A 17,887-nucleotide genomic window follows, 5' to 3' on the forward strand; every position below is an offset into this window, starting at 1 on the left:
GTCGGATAACTTAATATCAAGCGATCCGTTGCTCGTTTGCCCGCTTTTCTTATAAAAAAAAAAAAAAAGTTAAATATGTAATTTTTATCATCACGCAGTAAGTATTTTAATCTGTTATTTTGTGTTTTTATTTAATTTTAAGCAACCATATTAAATTATTTTCTTTTTCTATGATAAGTTTATGTTACTATTTAACAAGAAAAAGAAGCAGTTAACACATATAATAACAGAAAAGTGCCTGTATTCTGCATTGTTGTTACAAATGTACGAGCTTTCATAATTGCAAGAAAATCACTTAAATAATTACTCACAACGCCTTTAGAAACAAAATAGCCAATTTACATTAATTATTATTGTTTTTCATTTTGTTATTAAAAGTGAATGTCAAAATGAAGCTGGCAACATAAAGATGACGTCATCTGTCAAACAGGTTGAAATTAATCGCGACGCTAATAACGTCTTTATATCAAACTGCAGTTATCAGATATCATTCTAACGCAACAGAATTGGGTGTTTCGTATTGTGCTGAAAACATTGTTTATTTAAAGTTTTTAATTTTACGTATCATATAATAACATACAACTGCATCTCTAAGTTTTTTAGTTATTCATGTCTTACTGATTCCCGACTTAGACTCATCTGTAAGTATTTTATACTTTTTTATTTACTTTTAATATTGTAGTGATTTTAGGAATTAACAATAAGATACATTTTAAATTTTATCGTTAATAAACATTTTACTTACTAAAATAATTACATAAATATACTAAACCAAAAATAGTATATTAAATTGTCGCTGTTCGTTAAAACGTCACAAGAACAGATAGATCTTTCTGCTATCTTTTTTTATTTCCAGTCTTTTAAATTTTCATCACAATCACAGTATAATAATGGACTCTCTCGTCGAAATACCGGTCGCTGAATGGCCTCGGCTCCGAGACTTGTTTAGCATTGACTGGCCGAATGGAGCGGCCGCTTATTGTCTTTTAGACACGAATATAAACTCACCGAAATTAAGTCAAGATTTTAACTTCAAAGTGTACTGCCCTTTTGGAGATTTTAATAATGGAATGGTCGCGACAACCCTACAGGTAGATTATTAACTGTTGATGTATATTCGTTGCTTAAGATCTATGTGAAAACTGTGTGAAATGAATTATAAAAATTATTTGATCCTTTTCTAAACAGTAGACCATATTTAATTATATTTCGATTGCAATCTTACAATCGATTTTCAAATAAATGCATTAAACATATCGCGGATAAGCAAAAATAGTTCGAGATCGATTTAAATCAGTTTGTTTTACTATTTTGTATACAGGGCAATGACCTTCAAGTTATAATAAGACCTTTGAAAGATGTTATAAAAATAGAAGAAGCGTTATTATCAACAAATCTTATAGATTGGAGCAAAACTATTATGTCTCCGTTTGCAAGTCCAGAAGTAACAGCAAGTCTTGTAAAGATATCAAAAAAACTAAACGTCAAAGTATACTACGAACATAATAAAGCTATTACATTTCTTTTGAATAAAACGCGCATCCCATTTGATATAAGGTAATAACATACTTTGTATTATAATTATTTTCGTAAACTAAATGAAAATGGCAACACTCACTGTCCGTTTCGGTATCGACTAATTTACAGTCTGTCTGATAATAGCCGTTTTTATTTAGTTCATCACACTAAAGTTAAAACTAATCATCCACTTGCCCTTATCCCTTATGGAGGGTCGGCACAGTATGTGCTGCTCTTCCATACATCTCTATCAGCCGTCATATCTGAATTCACTCCTTTTTTAAGCATATCTTCTTTCACACAATCCATCCATACTTTCTTCGGTCTTCCTCTTCCTTTGTAGCCATCCACACTCAATCTCAACACTTTCTGGTTTATGTCCCCATCATTTCGTCGCATAACATGTCCATACCACGCTAACCTTTTGCTTCTCAATTTCTCCACCACTGGCGCTACTCTCAAACTTCCTCTGATGTACACATTCTTAACTTTATCCATTCTTGTCAAAGTTAAAACTAATAATAATTTTAATTCCAGTTTACCAGAAAATACTTACATAGCGCCTCTTAAAGCTGAACATATTGATATACTTAACAAAACATGGACGTATTCGAGCGATCATTCGAAAGATTTCTTTGAAATACTAATGAATAATGATTATACGTATGTTTTATACTCGTTAGAAAATAAAGAACCAATGGCTTGGGTTACTGTCAACGAAGCAGGTGCACTATCTCATCTGTTTTGTTTAGAACCCTACAGAAGGAAAGGTTACGGTGAGTTGATAACTAAATACGCTTGCAACGATATTATGAAGAAAGGACGCGATGTGATAGCATACACTGTTGAAAATAATAATAACTCGCAAAAGTTACTCTTGAAATTGGGATTCGAAAATATCGGATACGATTATTGGGTCATTATTGTAAAGGAATAAAATTATCAGCAATAAATATTGTCTATTATTCTATTACATGACATATACAAAATCTGATAAAGCAATGTGGGACACGTCTACTAAGTCTACTGCACATGCTCATTTGTTATTGCTCAATTAAGACTGAATTGATGATTGTATACTATTTTAGAAATTGTAATAAGCGATTTCGTTTATAACTATTTATTACTAGCTTTCGCCCGCGACTCCGTCCGCGTGTTATTAAAAAAAACAAAAGTGAATAGCCTATGTGTTCTTCCAGACTATCCTCTACATCTATGCCAAATTTCATCGAAATCCGTTCAGCCGTTTAGGCTACAAACTCTAACAAACATCCATCCATCCATCTAAACTTTCGCATTTATAATATTAGTAAGAAGTAAGATGTTGGCAACCGTGCAGATATTTTTTTAAATTTCAATTGCTAACCCAATTTTTTTTAATTCAGTGATAGATATAAACAATTACGCTAATTTCAAGTACTTAATGTTCTATTTTTAAAGCTTATTTGATGACCTCGACAATCAGTAAATCAAAATAATATACACAAAAAGCAATGTTAGGTTAGGTCATCAGATTTATCACTATCGAGAATCCTAAACGTCGGTTTCCACTGGGATAGCAAAAATACAGAAATATATTTTCCCTGTTTTGTCAAAGCCAAAGAAAAGTTAACACAAGTACTACGAGTATAACATTTGCTGGAGTACAGTTATATAATACTTTACCTAGACATATCAGAAATGAAAAGAAAATGTCGTTATTTTAAATTAGTTAAAGCAGAAAAAAAATGTAAATAAAATAAAATCTTGATGTATATGATATTAAATATTTATAAACTAGAATACTGGTTTAAAATGTGAAGGTATAATGTTTAAAGTGAATTTATGATAATTCTTAAAAGAAATAAATATGATGAGCGTCTGTCAGTGAAATTTAACGTTAAGTAAAGTGTTGGTAACGTTTATAAACAATAATTGTTTGCAATAATATGACCGCACAACGAATTGTAAGAGCATTGTTCCGTTATCTGTTATCCACAGCGGACGACGGCGCGTCGCAATTTTAAAAATAAATTATTCAATTGTAAAGTGAGCATGAGTGAGGATCCATTAGTTTATTTGCCAGTGGAAAGGTGGGGAGAGTTAAAAGCTGTTTTTAAATCGGACTGGCCTCGCAGTATATCTGGTTTTACTATATTGGAAAATATCGAATACATATTACAACAAGGTATTGATTATGGATTCAAAGTGTATTGTCCTTACGGAGAACCGACAAACGGAATGGTGGCTTTTAATCGTAAGGTAAAAACACTATTTATTTGTTATTATAAAAAACTAATCGACTTGTAAATATATTATTTAAATAGAAAGCTCAGGTTTAACAAGTTTTATTAAAAACATTCAAATCATAAATAAAAAATGCAAATAAAACTGATTTCATGTTTGTGTGTTGCTTTGATATTTTCCTGTTATTTTTATTTGAACTTTTACAATTCAATACGGATATACAATTTATTCAAATTAATAACATACCTATGTAGTACTCGTCATTTTATTTGTCACGTTGGAAATGAGTGTTTATGCGTTAGTACAATTTGTTACAGAAAACATTCAACGAAATCGTAATACAAACACCAAACGATGATACAAGCAAACTAGAAGAAGCACTTAAGACCAGCAAATTAATAGACTGGACACGACAAATTGAAATCCCCTTCGCTCCCAAACATGTTATGGACTGCGTCAGAAGAATTAATTTGGAAAAAAAGATGAAAACCGACATTACGAGGACGGAAACATTTGTTTTGGATAAAGATACGCCATTATTTGAGGATATTAGGTAAATTCTCACTAAACACACAACTTTTGTTTCAGTTTTAACTAGAGGAAAGAATGATTACATATTGTTCTTATTTCAAACAAAATGAGAGACATAACAACATCAAGGTTTTTCAAAATGTTGGTATTGAAAACTTTCGGGGACATGCCTTTTTAACAATTCGATATAGTTCTTCATGTACAAAAAAAATCATCAGTTGTACAAATTATTCATTGCATTTCAGGTTACCAGATGGATTTACATTCAAACAATTAACACTTGATTACATGGATTTAGTTGATTCAACTTGGCCACATAGATATGATGGCTCCGATTGGTATTTTGATCTTCTAACCCGAGCTAACTTAGGATACGGATTATTCAAAGAAAACGACTTAATTGCATGGGTTTTCATCAAAGAAATGGGAGCTCTAGGTCATTTGTACACACTTGAAGAGCATAGACAAAAAGGATATGGTGAAATAGTTTTAAAATTAATGTCAAACATTTTGTTGGAACAAAAGAGATATGTTGTCGCATTCTGTGTAGAAGGAAATAAAAGTGCTTATAAATTGTATAAGAAATTAGGATTTGAAATTACTGATGAAATTGAATGGTGCGCTTTAACTCCTTCTTAAAATATTTATTTAGATAATGTTATTACTTTAAAGATTATTTAAATAAACATAACACAAAACCTTCTATATAATTGTATCCACAAATTTTGTAATAACGATAAAAAGAGAACAATAAAATATTTTCATTTCACACTTGTTGAAAATAATTAATTACGTTTACTACACATTACGCTACACTTACGTTAACTTCACGTTTACTACAGTTACGTATACTATAGTTTACTGTACTATATTAAAGTTATTTATACTATGTCCAGTAAGATTAAATAATCAAAATCGTGTAAACTACAGTTTAAAAAAGTTATTCGTTTACTAAATATTATAAAAATCTTTTATGAATGCACAAAATAAATGTGGTTGCCATAAAAATGTATTACTTATTAAGTAAATTACCTACAATACAGCCCTGGACTAGATAAGTGGTTACCATCGGCCGGACCAACCTTGACCAAAGTATTGTATCGAATGACCTCATTAATAGTTCAACTGTTTAAGACCGAAAATAAAACACACATGTGAAATGAAGAAATAATATCTGTTCACCTTACAAATGTTGAGATTGAAACGTGATAACTATCTATAACCCATAGTGATTGTAACATCAAGGCTAGCGTTAGGACAGGACGCAATTGGGCGAACGCCCAGGGCGTTGCACAGAAGTAGACGCCACAAGTCAGGTAACTGTCTCCCATTATCCTGTTTGGCACTCCTCAAAAGTACTAAAAAGGGTATTAGAATTCTCGTTCAGGCCAGTAGCGCTAAAACCAATACTGACTAATATGTTATGAATCATCGAACGGAAAGAACAGACGGGATTTTCCAGTAACCATTCAGCTGTTCAAACTATATGTCACAAATACAATCGCATACAATTTAGAGACTTTAACCAATAAGATTACAGAAAAAATATCCCTTTAGAGCGGGTGCACACCTTTAACTCAACTATCGCACAACTGTGTGATTGTCGATTGTTTCGCAGCTCATTCAACTAAACAGTTGAATGCGCTGAACAAGTATCGAGTATAGGCACCTGCATATAAACTCTTAGAAATCGAAGCAGGACTAAACAGTTGTGCGATAGTTTAGCACACTATCTTCTATCTTTGCATCACACCTACCTAAAAATAGTTGAATATAATATTTTATGTAATCAAAAATACAATACACAAATCAAAACAGAGCCAATCATTGCTTTCGCTGCGGATTCTTAATCAAAAAGTTGCTGGGAAACTTTGCTATCGCAATATTGAAGCGAAAACCAATCAGAGAATGTTTTTGAGCTTCAAAGTAAAGATTTCAGCAAAGATTCTCTTAGAAATAAGATTATCATGCATTTTAACACAGGTTATGTCTGAATGCTTTAGAAACGGTTAAAGTTTGTTCAATATTACTGGTAGAGTTTTGACTTAATAATTAAGCTAAATTATATAATATTAGCGCTATTCTATATTGATACTAGTAGTAAATTGGCAACAGTTGGTACTATATTAGTTTAGGTGAATTAATCAATTTAGCTCAGTGCGAGGTTTGTCGCTCTGTGCTAAATTGAAAACGCGCAACGAGCGCGCAATGAAAACCTTCAATTAAAATTATCAACGTAATAAAAACCCTCTATTCTGTAGATTGCTTATAAAAAAGGCTAAATGATGTACAGAAAATTATACTTCTATAAATCTCCTCTGCTTAAATCGCACGCCAAAAAAATCATCATCATCATCTCCTCGGTGCAACAGGTTTTTGTCCTCCACTTAACTCTATCATACGTCATCTCAGTCATTACTCCCTTCTTGATCATGACACCTTTTACACAATCCATCCATCTCTTTCTAGGTCTACCTCTACCGATGTACCCTTCCACACTCATAACTAACTTTCTCCTTGTAACATGCGATTCATCCCTTCTCATAACATGCCCATACCATGTTAACCTTTTACTCCTTACCTTCTCTACTACGGGGGCTACTCTCAAACTTCCTCTAATATACTCATTTCGTATCTTATCCATTCGCACGACAAAAAAATCTAGATTTTAATCTGTTACGAAACGACTTATTTAACCTCCATATTATCAGTTTATTGCAGCACAAATAACAAAACAAACATACAGTTACAGTATTTGTTCAAAATGTTCAATTTGCATGATTTCATTTATTCGCTGTATCCAGTGATAATGAACATGTCTAGACAAGACGATAGCGGGTACACAAGCTAGGACAGAGCAGAGGGGGCGGTACGAACTCTGTGTGCCGACGTAATTAATATTCCCGGCACGCCCGGCAATATTCAGTATTCACTGAATCCAGAATGTGAAGCGACCATAGCACGCAACCGGCGCCGACTATCGGGGCCACTTCACAACGTGCCTCAAAGTTAACTAAATACTCAACTCTGTTCGAAACTGTAAATACCAAGACGATTTTCCTGTCGATGAGAATTAAATGGAAAACTTCTTAAATAAGGCGTATGCTGTAAATAACAACAACGCCTAATAACAATTTATCTTTTATTTTTTTATCACTGAGGTGCTCGGAGCCTATCCTAAGTTAGAGTAATTAGGCCATCGAGATGTTTTCCCTCACCGTAAGAATGTTGGATAAATGTACAGATATGGCGTGATTCGGATCTACAGATTACAAAAATTATAAACCACGGAACATCTTTTTTAAATTCATACAAATTTTCATGCATAGCACTCTAATGTGTCTGTATGTAAAGTCAGAACAGTATGTGCTTTTTCACATATCTTTCATCGTTATTATTTAAAAAATAAAAAACCTGGATAACATGTGTGTTTACATATGTTTGCCTGATTTTAATCACTAGTAATTTAGCAACAGTCGTTATAAATTAAACATTATGTTAATTCCGTTATACCTTGCAGAATGATAACAATAATACTGTGTTAATCACAGTACAAACAGTCATAACCGCTTATCGCTGTTGTAACAAACGGCATTTGATATTCAGTTACTATGTTCTAGACGAATATGTTATTTTTTCCAGTTAACCTGTAGTGCCGGATATATAAAAATGTCTTTGTATGTATAGTATTTAATTAGAAAAGTTGATTCGTGTCATTAATGCAGATTTATTTTTTCGAAACTGAGTATAGGAGGATTTATAAATAGAAGTTTAATAGCCTTATGACTTTTAAAATATTTACTAGCTTTCAAAAGCAACTCTATCGGCGCGAAATTAAAAAAAAAACTTAGTAAGTAGCATATATGTTCTTACAGACTATACTCTACATCTATGCCAAATTTATTCGAGATCCCTTCAGCCGTTTAAACTACTAACTCTAACAAACATCCATCTTTTTTTGCGTAAAATATGAAAAAACACGTGTCGGTTCAAGCTCTAATAGCAGCCTGGGCGATATTTCTACGGTTTTCTTGTCATGTCTAGAGTAAAAAAGTTGTTAGAGTATTCGTATACTTGTGGTTCTCCTATTGTCAGGCGCCCTGGGCGGTCGCTCAACGACGACCAAGCCTAACACTTGCACTGAATAGACGTAAGTAATTGTTTAGGATTTTACAGTGGACAAGGATCGATGGTTGTGTTTAAAAAATGTTACCGAATATCCAATACCCACTATGTATTGGATTGCATAATCCCAGACTTATTACGTGTAATGTATTTCTAATGTAATTACTATAGGTGGGTTAACTGCAACAGCTGTCGACGCTAACAATGGATTTTCTTACCTCAATTCGCATGACGCTATTAAGGGAATTTGATAGAAGTTACACATACTTATTTAATCACTGTATTTACAAATCGCTATTTAAATTTTGCCTAACGTCAATTGTTTTTAATAACAAGAAAAAAATAGTCCGAAGGATGGTTTCACAACCTACTTATAATAGAAAATGTAGTTAAAACAATCACTTTAGAAAAAGTACAGGCAATGTTGGCAATCGCTAGTAAATAATGTGAATGCTAATATTTTAAAGAAGGTGCAGATAGTTTTTATTGCTTTAAGAAAATTTTTTTATGTCCGATACAGACGTTCAGTTCTAACTGACCTTTTTAAATTAAGAGTCCAACTGCTTGCAAAATTTTTAACTGTCAACCGTTCAACTGACAACAATAGAAGGAAAGATATGATTATGTTTTAATCTTATTCGCGAATGGATAAATAAAATCCATCCCTTTATTAAATCCTGAGATGCACGATTTATCGCTCATCAAATCTTGTAACGAAAATGACAGAATATTCGAGGATAAAACCATTTAAAATATCTAAAGCCGTTCTACCTTTTGAATGGAATTTTCGGAAAGATTTTATAAAATATACAACGAACGGGAATTAAAACCACATTAACCACACGTCTACGAAAACACTCGGCGAAATGTGAATGGGATTTTATTACCATTTTTCTTACAAACGAACGCTTTGGAAGGGCGTCGGCTTATACAGCATTTCTTTGACGGGACCACCATTTGAATTACAGTTGCCGCGGGGAATAATTCTCAGTAGTATTCAGCATAAAGGCTTTTAATTCATTTTGTTCTCTTACATTTACTTCAAAGGATTCGAGCTTATGGTATTTCATTGTAAAGTTTTGTGTTGATATTAAGTAATCAGCTTTTGATGTATTTATCGAACTTTTTTAAATAAAAAGTGGTCATGAGAGGACCTGAAATGAAGAGTTTATATTTATTCGGTAAGTTATTTGAATATTTTTAAATCATTTTTTTAAATAAACTCATTTTAAGATATTACCGAAGCTTTGAAAGTTATTGTTAGCCATACTGTTCTGCTTGTACCATAGACAATGTGATAGATTTCGAAAACACGACTTTATGTTCTGTACTATAAAAATAAAATAGGAACATAAATTAATCTCTTTAGTTTTGTTTAATACCTTTGAATCACGTTGAGTTACCCCTATTCTTAACCGATTCTATCGAATTCGCTAACGATATCATAAAAAAACATACAGATGAATTGAGCACCTCCTTCTTTTGGGAAGTCGGTTAAAAAGTACCGAAGAGCAAGACAGATATGCTAGATACTAAGGAGATAAATGGATTAATGCTAAAACTTCCTACGTTTTTTCTTATACGTATAACAAATTATAGTAATTTCCTTACATGGAAGGAAAGTTCCTAACTATGTACAAATACAAATAATGGAAACAAAGGCCACAAAAACATTGACTTTTTAAAACCCAAGTATCAAGAAGTTGGAATAACGAACAATGGTCTTCGGTTCAATGGCTTGTAATAAGAAAAAAAATCTTCTCAGCTTCTATTTCATTGCCCTGTTATTACAAAAAATCTCAAACTCAATACGCTATATCATAGTGCGTAGATTATCTCAGAGAAAATATACATGTCATTTGTGATCAAAGATCGAGTATGCAAGGGAAGCAAGGAGCCAGGCTACGGACGATGGAGGGCGCCAAAGTGCAGTCTTAAGGGCGCAGTACGTTTATCGTTTCTCAAAGAGGAGCCAGTCTGTTTTTTTTTAATCTTAGGGGGGTTTTTATGGGACTAATATCGTGGGCGTAGGTGGTAAATAACTGCCACTTTGCCAAATTTTGTTTTCATTATTTCCTACACACAAATATATACAACATATTTTAATCTTGATACCTCAAACTGTAATAATAATAGCGATTTTTATGTATTGAATATTGGTAACGTGGATTGTATTTTCCGAGCAATTTCCTTATTTTCTTTTAGTTTTTAATTGATTAAATTTAATATTTTAAAGCGTAATTTTTAATTTAAACTTTAAATTAGTGGAAATGGCATTAACAAGTTTTCACTATAAAATTGAATTCACTGTAAAGTTAGTTCTTACTAACTTAGTTTAGTTTAAGTTTTCACTTGCAGCTTTCGAACACTAATGAAATCAATCTTTAATCAATTTTAAATTGATTATGATTGATTTTGGCTTGACACTATTTTTAGGTAACTAATTTCATATTTGAACTTGTAAAAAACAATTGCATCATTTTACTTATCAAATTCGTAATTTTAAAACCAAATTAACATCAAGATCAGTTATCTTTAATGTAGTTTACAGATCACTCTAAATAATTCTAGCTTTGTTAATATTAGAGTTAAGAAACAATTAGTTATTACAATACAATAGATAAAATTCAATATTCATTGTTATGATTGTACGAATATAGTAAACCGATGAACGCTGATCAAATTCAATCAGAGATGTCGATCCCATCTCGTGGCTAGCGTCAAAGCGGGTCGCAATTCGCTTGTAAAACTTTGATCTACCGAACAACCTCAACACCGACTAATAAAAAAGAAAACTAACCTAACCAATCCAAAAAGAATCGTTTAGAAAATCCCATCGCCATTTTATCACGTGCGAAATTACATAGCCGTGTTCTATTTATGTACAAGGGCGTAGGATATGCGATGTTCGGTGAGTTATTAACGACTAAATGATGCGCATTATCTCAGATATTGGATATTTAATAACGTCGTAACTTATCCGCGACGTACTCGTGTCGTATAATATTCAATTACAACTAGGCGTCATAGCTTCGTAACGGTGAATATTGTGGGGGTTATAATAACATTTGACGTAAGATATAAGATGAAGTATGGGATTAGAGGACAGTTACGAAAGCGGTTAAATTGATTTACAAATCAAATCACTCTCCACTTTAACATCTCCCCTACCTTATCCTACTCCCGAAGTATCGGCGCACCGGGTTTTCGTTCTCAACATACCTCTACTATACGTCTTCTCAGTCATCACTCCCTTCTTGATTATATTACCATTCACGCAATTCATCTCTTTCTTGGTCTACCTCTACCAGTGTATCCCATCACATTCATAACTAACGTCCTTCTTGTTACATGCAATTCATCCCTCCTCATAACATACCAATACCATGCTAACCTTTTACTCCTTAATTTCTCAACCACTGTGGCTAATCTCAAACTTCCTCTAATTCACTCTATAAGTCAATATTGCACTATACAATAACGTTCGATTCAAAATAGTTTTTATAATCATAATGCATTCATAAAAAACCATGAAATATCTATTTGTAACCATATATACGTAGATTCTAAGTTAATCTGTAAGTTTTAAGCAATATCTGCAGTTTCTCTCTATTATTTAATAATCAACAAAGATGATTCGAGCATTTCTGTTTTGTATTCGGAAGTAATATCGTTTAGGCGAGCACATTCAACTGAGAGGGAAAAGCTTCCCTTTGTCTCGCGTGGGCGACTGTAATCTCACTCGAGTCTCAGTTATCTTAATAGTGACGCAATAAAAACGAGCCCCGCGGAGAATGTACCCTGAATAATTATCATCATATATATTGCGTATATACACACCAAAACATAAAACATGTTAATCTTGTTGCCTTTTTATTTTATTGTACATATTTGTATTACTATTGATAACTATAATAGTTATATTACCAAATTGCTGAAATGTTTAAATTAGTCAATCTTTAACTGTACTTGAAAAGGAAAATGTACAGGCGCAGTTTCAAATAACCCTAATGCTAGCCGATTTTGAAAAAATGATGGCATGTTAAGAAGAATGTCGCACATGTTTAGAAAGTTAAAAAATAAAAAAAAAATTAAAAAGACGAATTGAGTACCTCCGTCTTTTGGGAAGTCGGTCAAAAAAATAAATCGGGAACACTACAATTGAAATCATCCTAAGCAGTTTCTTTATATCACATCTTACAGAGCTTTTATATCATATTATCAGCCATTTCGTAAAAGCAATCTGATTGTATATCTGAAACAAAGCCAATCAATTTGATATCAATAAAAGCACCGCGGCCTAAATTCAATATTGGAGCTTGGTATAGATGTACCAGTATACGTTGGCGAGAGCTATCTATCAATGTCAACATGAAAGTTACCGCTCGACGATAACTCGATTACAATTAGGCATATCGTGATATTCGGAGCAATCCGAATATTTATGATAAAACGCTTCTGGCTTTTGTCAATAAGGGAATTTAGATTTTTGTTGTTGTATTTCATACCAATTTGGATTACTGTCACAAATTTTATTTCGATTATTTTTCGGAGGAAGGTTTATGTTTATGTAACAAAAATAGGTAGGTTTAGGTTTATGTAACAAAAATAGCGTCGCCGAAGTACACTTTTATTCTATACTTTTATTATCCAAATAAATGTTTTAATAGAATGTGTTATTTAATGTATTTAAGTTAGTAAAACGAATTCAATATATACGTCTGTATTAATAAGTAGCTATATTATCTAACAACTACTATTAGAGTATCAAATTGATCTAGTTATTCTACATAGTAAATTACCTTTTTACCACAATTACCCAAGAATGACAGAATAAGAATAGTAAAAAACGCTACTACCAATTTAGAGTCCAACATAAGTAAACGTGTGAGTTGGGGTACGCACTTTGCAGTTCATTTAGACGTTTTTTTCAATAGTTCCTTTAATGTCAACACGACAAAACTATGTGAACTGTCTTCACTATTGGTACAATACGTTTGCGACACAGTTGTGACAACGGTCTGAATTATGAATTACTCATGAGAAATGTTCAATACAAATTATTTTGTATTTTTATTTCTAATCTTTTATTTTCAGTGGCCTTTATCTGTACTAGTAACGCTCAGAACGGCAGGATACTGCAAGCACCACACAGCAACAACCATGGCTGGGACATCAGGCTTGCAGTGCCCGGCCAACCTGGCAACGACTACCCTACATTAGCTAGCATACCACGCACCACCTTTTCTTGTGCTGGCAGGGAACCTGGTAATAAACATATTACTTTAATAAGTATTATAACAACACGTTAACGTTAATATTTGTCTTTGAATAATAATTCACGAAAAAGTTTTCTACGTCAAATTAACAAACCCTATCTTTGCAGTTAATTAACAAAGGTACACGTGAAATGGTTGAGACTTGAATGGATGAGGGTAGTTAATTGCCACGAGTATCATGTTATTGTACATGGTTTTCATAGTCATCTCACGAACGAGCCTTTTAGGGCCACGATCCATTTTGTATTGCGATATTTTTAATATCGTTTAAAGTACTTTTATTCATTTACAGGATATTATGCAGACACGGACACAAATTGTCAAGTCTTCAGAGTTTGCACAGTTGGAGCTACTTATGGCTTTCAATCATTCCTGTGTCCAAACGGCACTTTATTCAATCAAGCTGTTTTTGTATGCGACTGGTGGATGAACGTTAACTGCAAAAACTCCGAGGAAGTACTTAGGAACAAAAACGACCAATTTGAGAATCTAAAATTAGGACCACAACTAATGAAGGACATAAAGAATATATTAACACATCCTGTTCGAAATCCTTTCAACACGAATACAATGAAAAGCAAATTATTAGTGATGCAAAGCTACAAACCACCTTCAGGACAATTATTCCCAAATGGCGCCTTGCTTGCACCTCCTGAGAGAGTGCCAAGTCATATTTATATTCCAACTAAGGCAATCCAGATAGCTTTACGACAGAATGAATACAGGCCACCTTCAGAATCATTTGCTGCCTCAACCGTTAATCCACAATACATTCCTCCCACTTTTAGTACTTCATCACCAACCACTGTAAGAAATGTTGAAATTTTACAGCGTCAAGTACTAAACTCTGGAAACAAACAAAACACAAATTCTCAAAGTAATTCCAGTGAACAGATTATATCGAATGGTCATGCGGGACAATTACAGACACAGACCACATATTCTCAAACTATGAATAATTTTAACAATGACAAAACAAATCGCCAACTTCAAAGATATGACACTTTTAGAAATACCCAACGTTCTCAATTTAATACTGAATTTAAGTCATTAAAATCAAAAAATAGCAACACGTTACAAGTTACACGAACATTTGGAAATAATGCCCAGCAACTTAGCAATACAGCAAAAATCAATAACATTGGTAATATCGTGGCACCTGTTCCAAATTTAATCAAACAACAATACACTTATGAAACAGCAAGACAACCATCCACAAAAATTAACCAGACTCAAACAAGTGAAAAATTGAAGCAGAGCTTCGTAAGTAGTGATATTGTACCTCCTACCATATTAACAAAAACCTTAACTTATAGTAGACTCGTCCAAGAACCGAAAGAAAGTCAACCTAAAGCCAGAATAACTTTTAAGACATGGGTGTTAAAACCAACTAAAAACGCCAAGTTAATCGCAAATCCAACACCTTACACTTATAATGAACCAACTAATTCTGTAAAAGAAGAATTAGAACTTGAAGGTCCATACATTTATAATAAACCATCAGAATCAGTATCACTTGAAAATACTCCAGAACCAGAAACTAGAGGTTACAATTATGATAAACCTACAGAACCCACAGTTGGAGCCTCGCCCACCGAAGAAGAGGTTTCACCCTTATATGTATCCGCCACAACTTTACGCCCTTCAATTGACAAAATATTAACAACCACAACTATTTCACCGACTCAAGTATCTCGTCTGTACCTCGCACCAGAAAGTCAGAATCCTTCAGCAAGGCAGTATTTGCCGCCTGGAGATTTGGCTTCCGGGCAGACATCTCAATACTTCAGTCCAAAATCTTCTTTAAGACAACTTTCACGATATCAAAATGCTCAATCACTTGCCTCCCAAAGTAAACCAATATCTGACTATGTCACGTCAAGTAGAATCAAAAACCCCTTGCATACTAGTCGAATGTCGAATAATAATGCAAATCATAAAAATCTTTCTTTTTCTGAGTTTTTGTCGAAAGAAAAGCTTGACATTACCGTAAACGAAATTGTTAATGAAACCGATGAAGCTGGCGGAGCTGAATCGCATGAAAATTTTGGTCAATATTACCAAAAACTTAATTCCATAGTTTCGAATAGTTTACCTTCTGAATCTAACTTAGAGGATAAAGAAGAATTAACTGAACGTCCTGGCACATTGCCTAAGCCTATAAAATTAGTGGCTGTCCCATCAAACAAACTAGAGCCACCGACTAAAAGTTTCGTCAATTATGGCACTAGTAATAAATATGCTATGTTACCTTTTATAAAAGAAACGGTATTGCCAACAATAGAACGAACGGTTACCATAAAAATTACCATTCCTGAAAGTATTGCCAATATCCTTTTTAAAACATCTAAGGATGACGAGTTAGAAATATTAAATACAGATAATAGTAATTATTTAGTATTAAGAAACACAGATAACGATAGTACTAGTACTAATTTTACTCCCATAGGAAAATTAACTTGGAATGAAAATTTCAATAATTCTGCTTCACAGGCTCTGGTATTCTCACTGCTGACAGACTCCATCAACAAAGCAAAGAAATATAACAATATAATACAAGACAATGTGCAATCACTCACATCACCACCGCCGCAATTCCAAGCTGTGAATAACGAGGAATTAGGACGCATATCAGAAACCATTTCTCAACTGACAGCTTCTCAATTCACAAACAATTTCAAGACTAACACTCTCAGTAATCAAGACATTACATCAATAGGTGCAAAAAGTCAGTTTGTATCGAATAGGAATGAAAATTCGAATATATACCAAGAAAATCTATCTATTCCAAAATACACACAAAAGCCAGCCGCACTAACACAAAATGACAAAGTGCGTTCCAAAGCAAATAACAAGCAATCGAATGCAAACACCAAAACACCAATATACAGTGGACAGTTATACAAATACCCTGTGCCAGAAGTGACTCGTCAAATTATTAATGCTCCAAATCCAGCAAATTCGAATATTTTAATTCAATCTGACATAGACGAAGTCAAATCGCAACGTATTGTAGTACCTAAAAATAGTATCACTAAAAACATTGATAAATCGAAAAATATTAATAATAATATTTTTAAAAACCAAGGTACCATGAATTCGCCTCTTAGATTAGATATATCCAATTCTGAAAAAACACAACTGAAAACTCAAGAGAACAATATTCTTAGCACAGGAACCGGTATAACAGCACAGCTACAAGATAAAATTGTCGGATCAGTACCACATCCAACAGATAAAAATAAATTTGTAACATATAAAAAAGATCAATCTTACTATTTATATTCCAATATTGACGATGGTTCTGTTTCAAACGGTCAAGCAGCAAATAAAAACATGCAACAATTTCCGATTAACTATCCTGATCTTATAACTTTTCACTTTATTCCATCGGAAAATGAAAAAGAAAAAATATCTTATAAAAACGAAGCAGAAAGTTATCAACTTACCGAATTAAAACCCGTAGGAAACAACGATCGTATAGAATTAACAAATAACAACGTTAATGACGACACTTACAGCAGAGACCTGGCTTATATTATTCGTCCATCACAAAAACAACGCGAAGTTAACACTTTATATGATGGTCCGTCTTCTTATTCGGCTCCACAGTCTTTGATAGGTAACCTGATATCATCAAAAGAAAATCAAAGAAACACCTTTAATTCTAGAATAGAAGATATAGAGGAAAATAATAACTTTAGTGGGTATTTCAAGGAACGACCTGCGCGACAGTTTACTTTTAAATAAACAATTCAATCAAACTTAAACCTAAACGTAAACGATATTATAATGGTGTTACCCAATAAAGAACTTGATAGTCTTAAAATGTAAATAATTACTTAATCAAAACTAGCTTTAAAATGTTGACCAAAATTGACTTAGATATTAAATTATATAATAAAAATGCGTTTTTCTTTTTTTTTACCACTAATTTCTCCTTTTTAGTTTTCTGAGTCTTCCAACACCAGTAAATGAAGATTCAATTACTCCGTTTCAACATCATCAGCCTTCACAGATTTTCACCACATTTTCACCAGCAGACCTTAGTCTGCCCACTGTCGGACATAAGGCTTATCCAATTACTCCAATTGTTAAAGCAATTATTATCTATACTATACAACGCGTTAATAATTAATTAAGAATCGGGTTGGATTGTTAAGTTCAATCAAATGCATCATTTTTATTCATTTGATTTTCAATGTATT

General features: G+C 33.0%; 3 protein-coding genes across 3 annotated transcripts; all 3 read left to right on the forward strand.

The window, feature by feature from the left end:
• The first annotated feature begins 393 nt into the window (after positions 1-393).
• On the forward strand, positions 394-2,471 carry LOC106102406. The gene is made up of 4 exons (XM_013281867.1): positions 394-641; positions 857-1,091; positions 1,322-1,557; positions 2,056-2,471. The coding sequence occupies exons 2-4, from the start codon at positions 891-893 to the stop codon at positions 2,453-2,455; spliced, it is 837 nt and encodes a 278-aa protein (XP_013137321.1). The 5' UTR covers positions 394-641; positions 857-890; the 3' UTR covers positions 2,456-2,471.
• A 903-nt stretch (positions 2,472-3,374) lies between these two features.
• On the forward strand, positions 3,375-5,031 carry LOC106102405. The gene is made up of 3 exons (XM_013281866.1): positions 3,375-3,759; positions 4,062-4,297; positions 4,521-5,031. The coding sequence occupies exons 1-3, from the start codon at positions 3,553-3,555 to the stop codon at positions 4,912-4,914; spliced, it is 837 nt and encodes a 278-aa protein (XP_013137320.1). The 5' UTR covers positions 3,375-3,552; the 3' UTR covers positions 4,915-5,031.
• Positions 5,032-9,544: 4,513 nt separating this feature from the next.
• LOC106102083 lies at positions 9,545-16,776 on the forward strand. The gene is made up of 5 exons (XM_013281491.1): positions 9,545-9,581; positions 13,498-13,668; positions 13,972-14,942; positions 16,173-16,694; positions 16,768-16,776. The coding sequence occupies exons 1-5, from the start codon at positions 9,545-9,547 to the stop codon at positions 16,774-16,776; spliced, it is 1,710 nt and encodes a 569-aa protein (XP_013136945.1).
• The last annotated feature ends 1,111 nt before the right edge of the window (positions 16,777-17,887 follow it).

The sequence above is a fragment of the Papilio polytes genome, unplaced genomic scaffold (assembly GCF_000836215.1).
Source record: "Papilio polytes unplaced genomic scaffold, Ppol_1.0 DF823923.1, whole genome shotgun sequence".
Classification (NCBI taxonomy): domain Eukaryota; kingdom Metazoa; phylum Arthropoda; class Insecta; order Lepidoptera; family Papilionidae; genus Papilio; species Papilio polytes.

Coding starts and splice junctions, on each gene's coding strand:
- LOC106102083 (XM_013281491.1), top strand. CDS start 9,545: ATGAGAGGACCTGAAATGAAGAGTTTATATTTATTCG. Junction 13,669..13,971: donor TTGTGCTGGCAGGGAACCTG/GTAATAAACATA, acceptor ATTCATTTACAG/GATATTATGCAGACACGGAC. Junction 14,943..16,172: donor AAAAATTGAAGCAGAGCTTC/GTAAGTAGTGAT, acceptor TCTGCTTCACAG/GCTCTGGTATTCTCACTGCT.
- LOC106102406 (XM_013281867.1), top strand. CDS start 891: ATGGACTCTCTCGTCGAAATACCGGTCGCTGAATGGCCTCGGCTCCGA. Junction 1,092..1,321: donor TGGTCGCGACAACCCTACAG/GTAGATTATTAA, acceptor TTTTGTATACAG/GGCAATGACCTTCAAGTTAT. Junction 1,558..2,055: donor CGCATCCCATTTGATATAAG/GTAATAACATAC, acceptor TTTTAATTCCAG/TTTACCAGAAAATACTTACA.
- LOC106102405 (XM_013281866.1), top strand. CDS start 3,553: ATGAGTGAGGATCCATTAGTTTATTTGCCAGTGGAAAGGTGGGGAGAG. Junction 3,760..4,061: donor TGGTGGCTTTTAATCGTAAG/GTAAAAACACTA, acceptor AATTTGTTACAG/AAAACATTCAACGAAATCGT. Junction 4,298..4,520: donor CCATTATTTGAGGATATTAG/GTAAATTCTCAC, acceptor ATTGCATTTCAG/GTTACCAGATGGATTTACAT.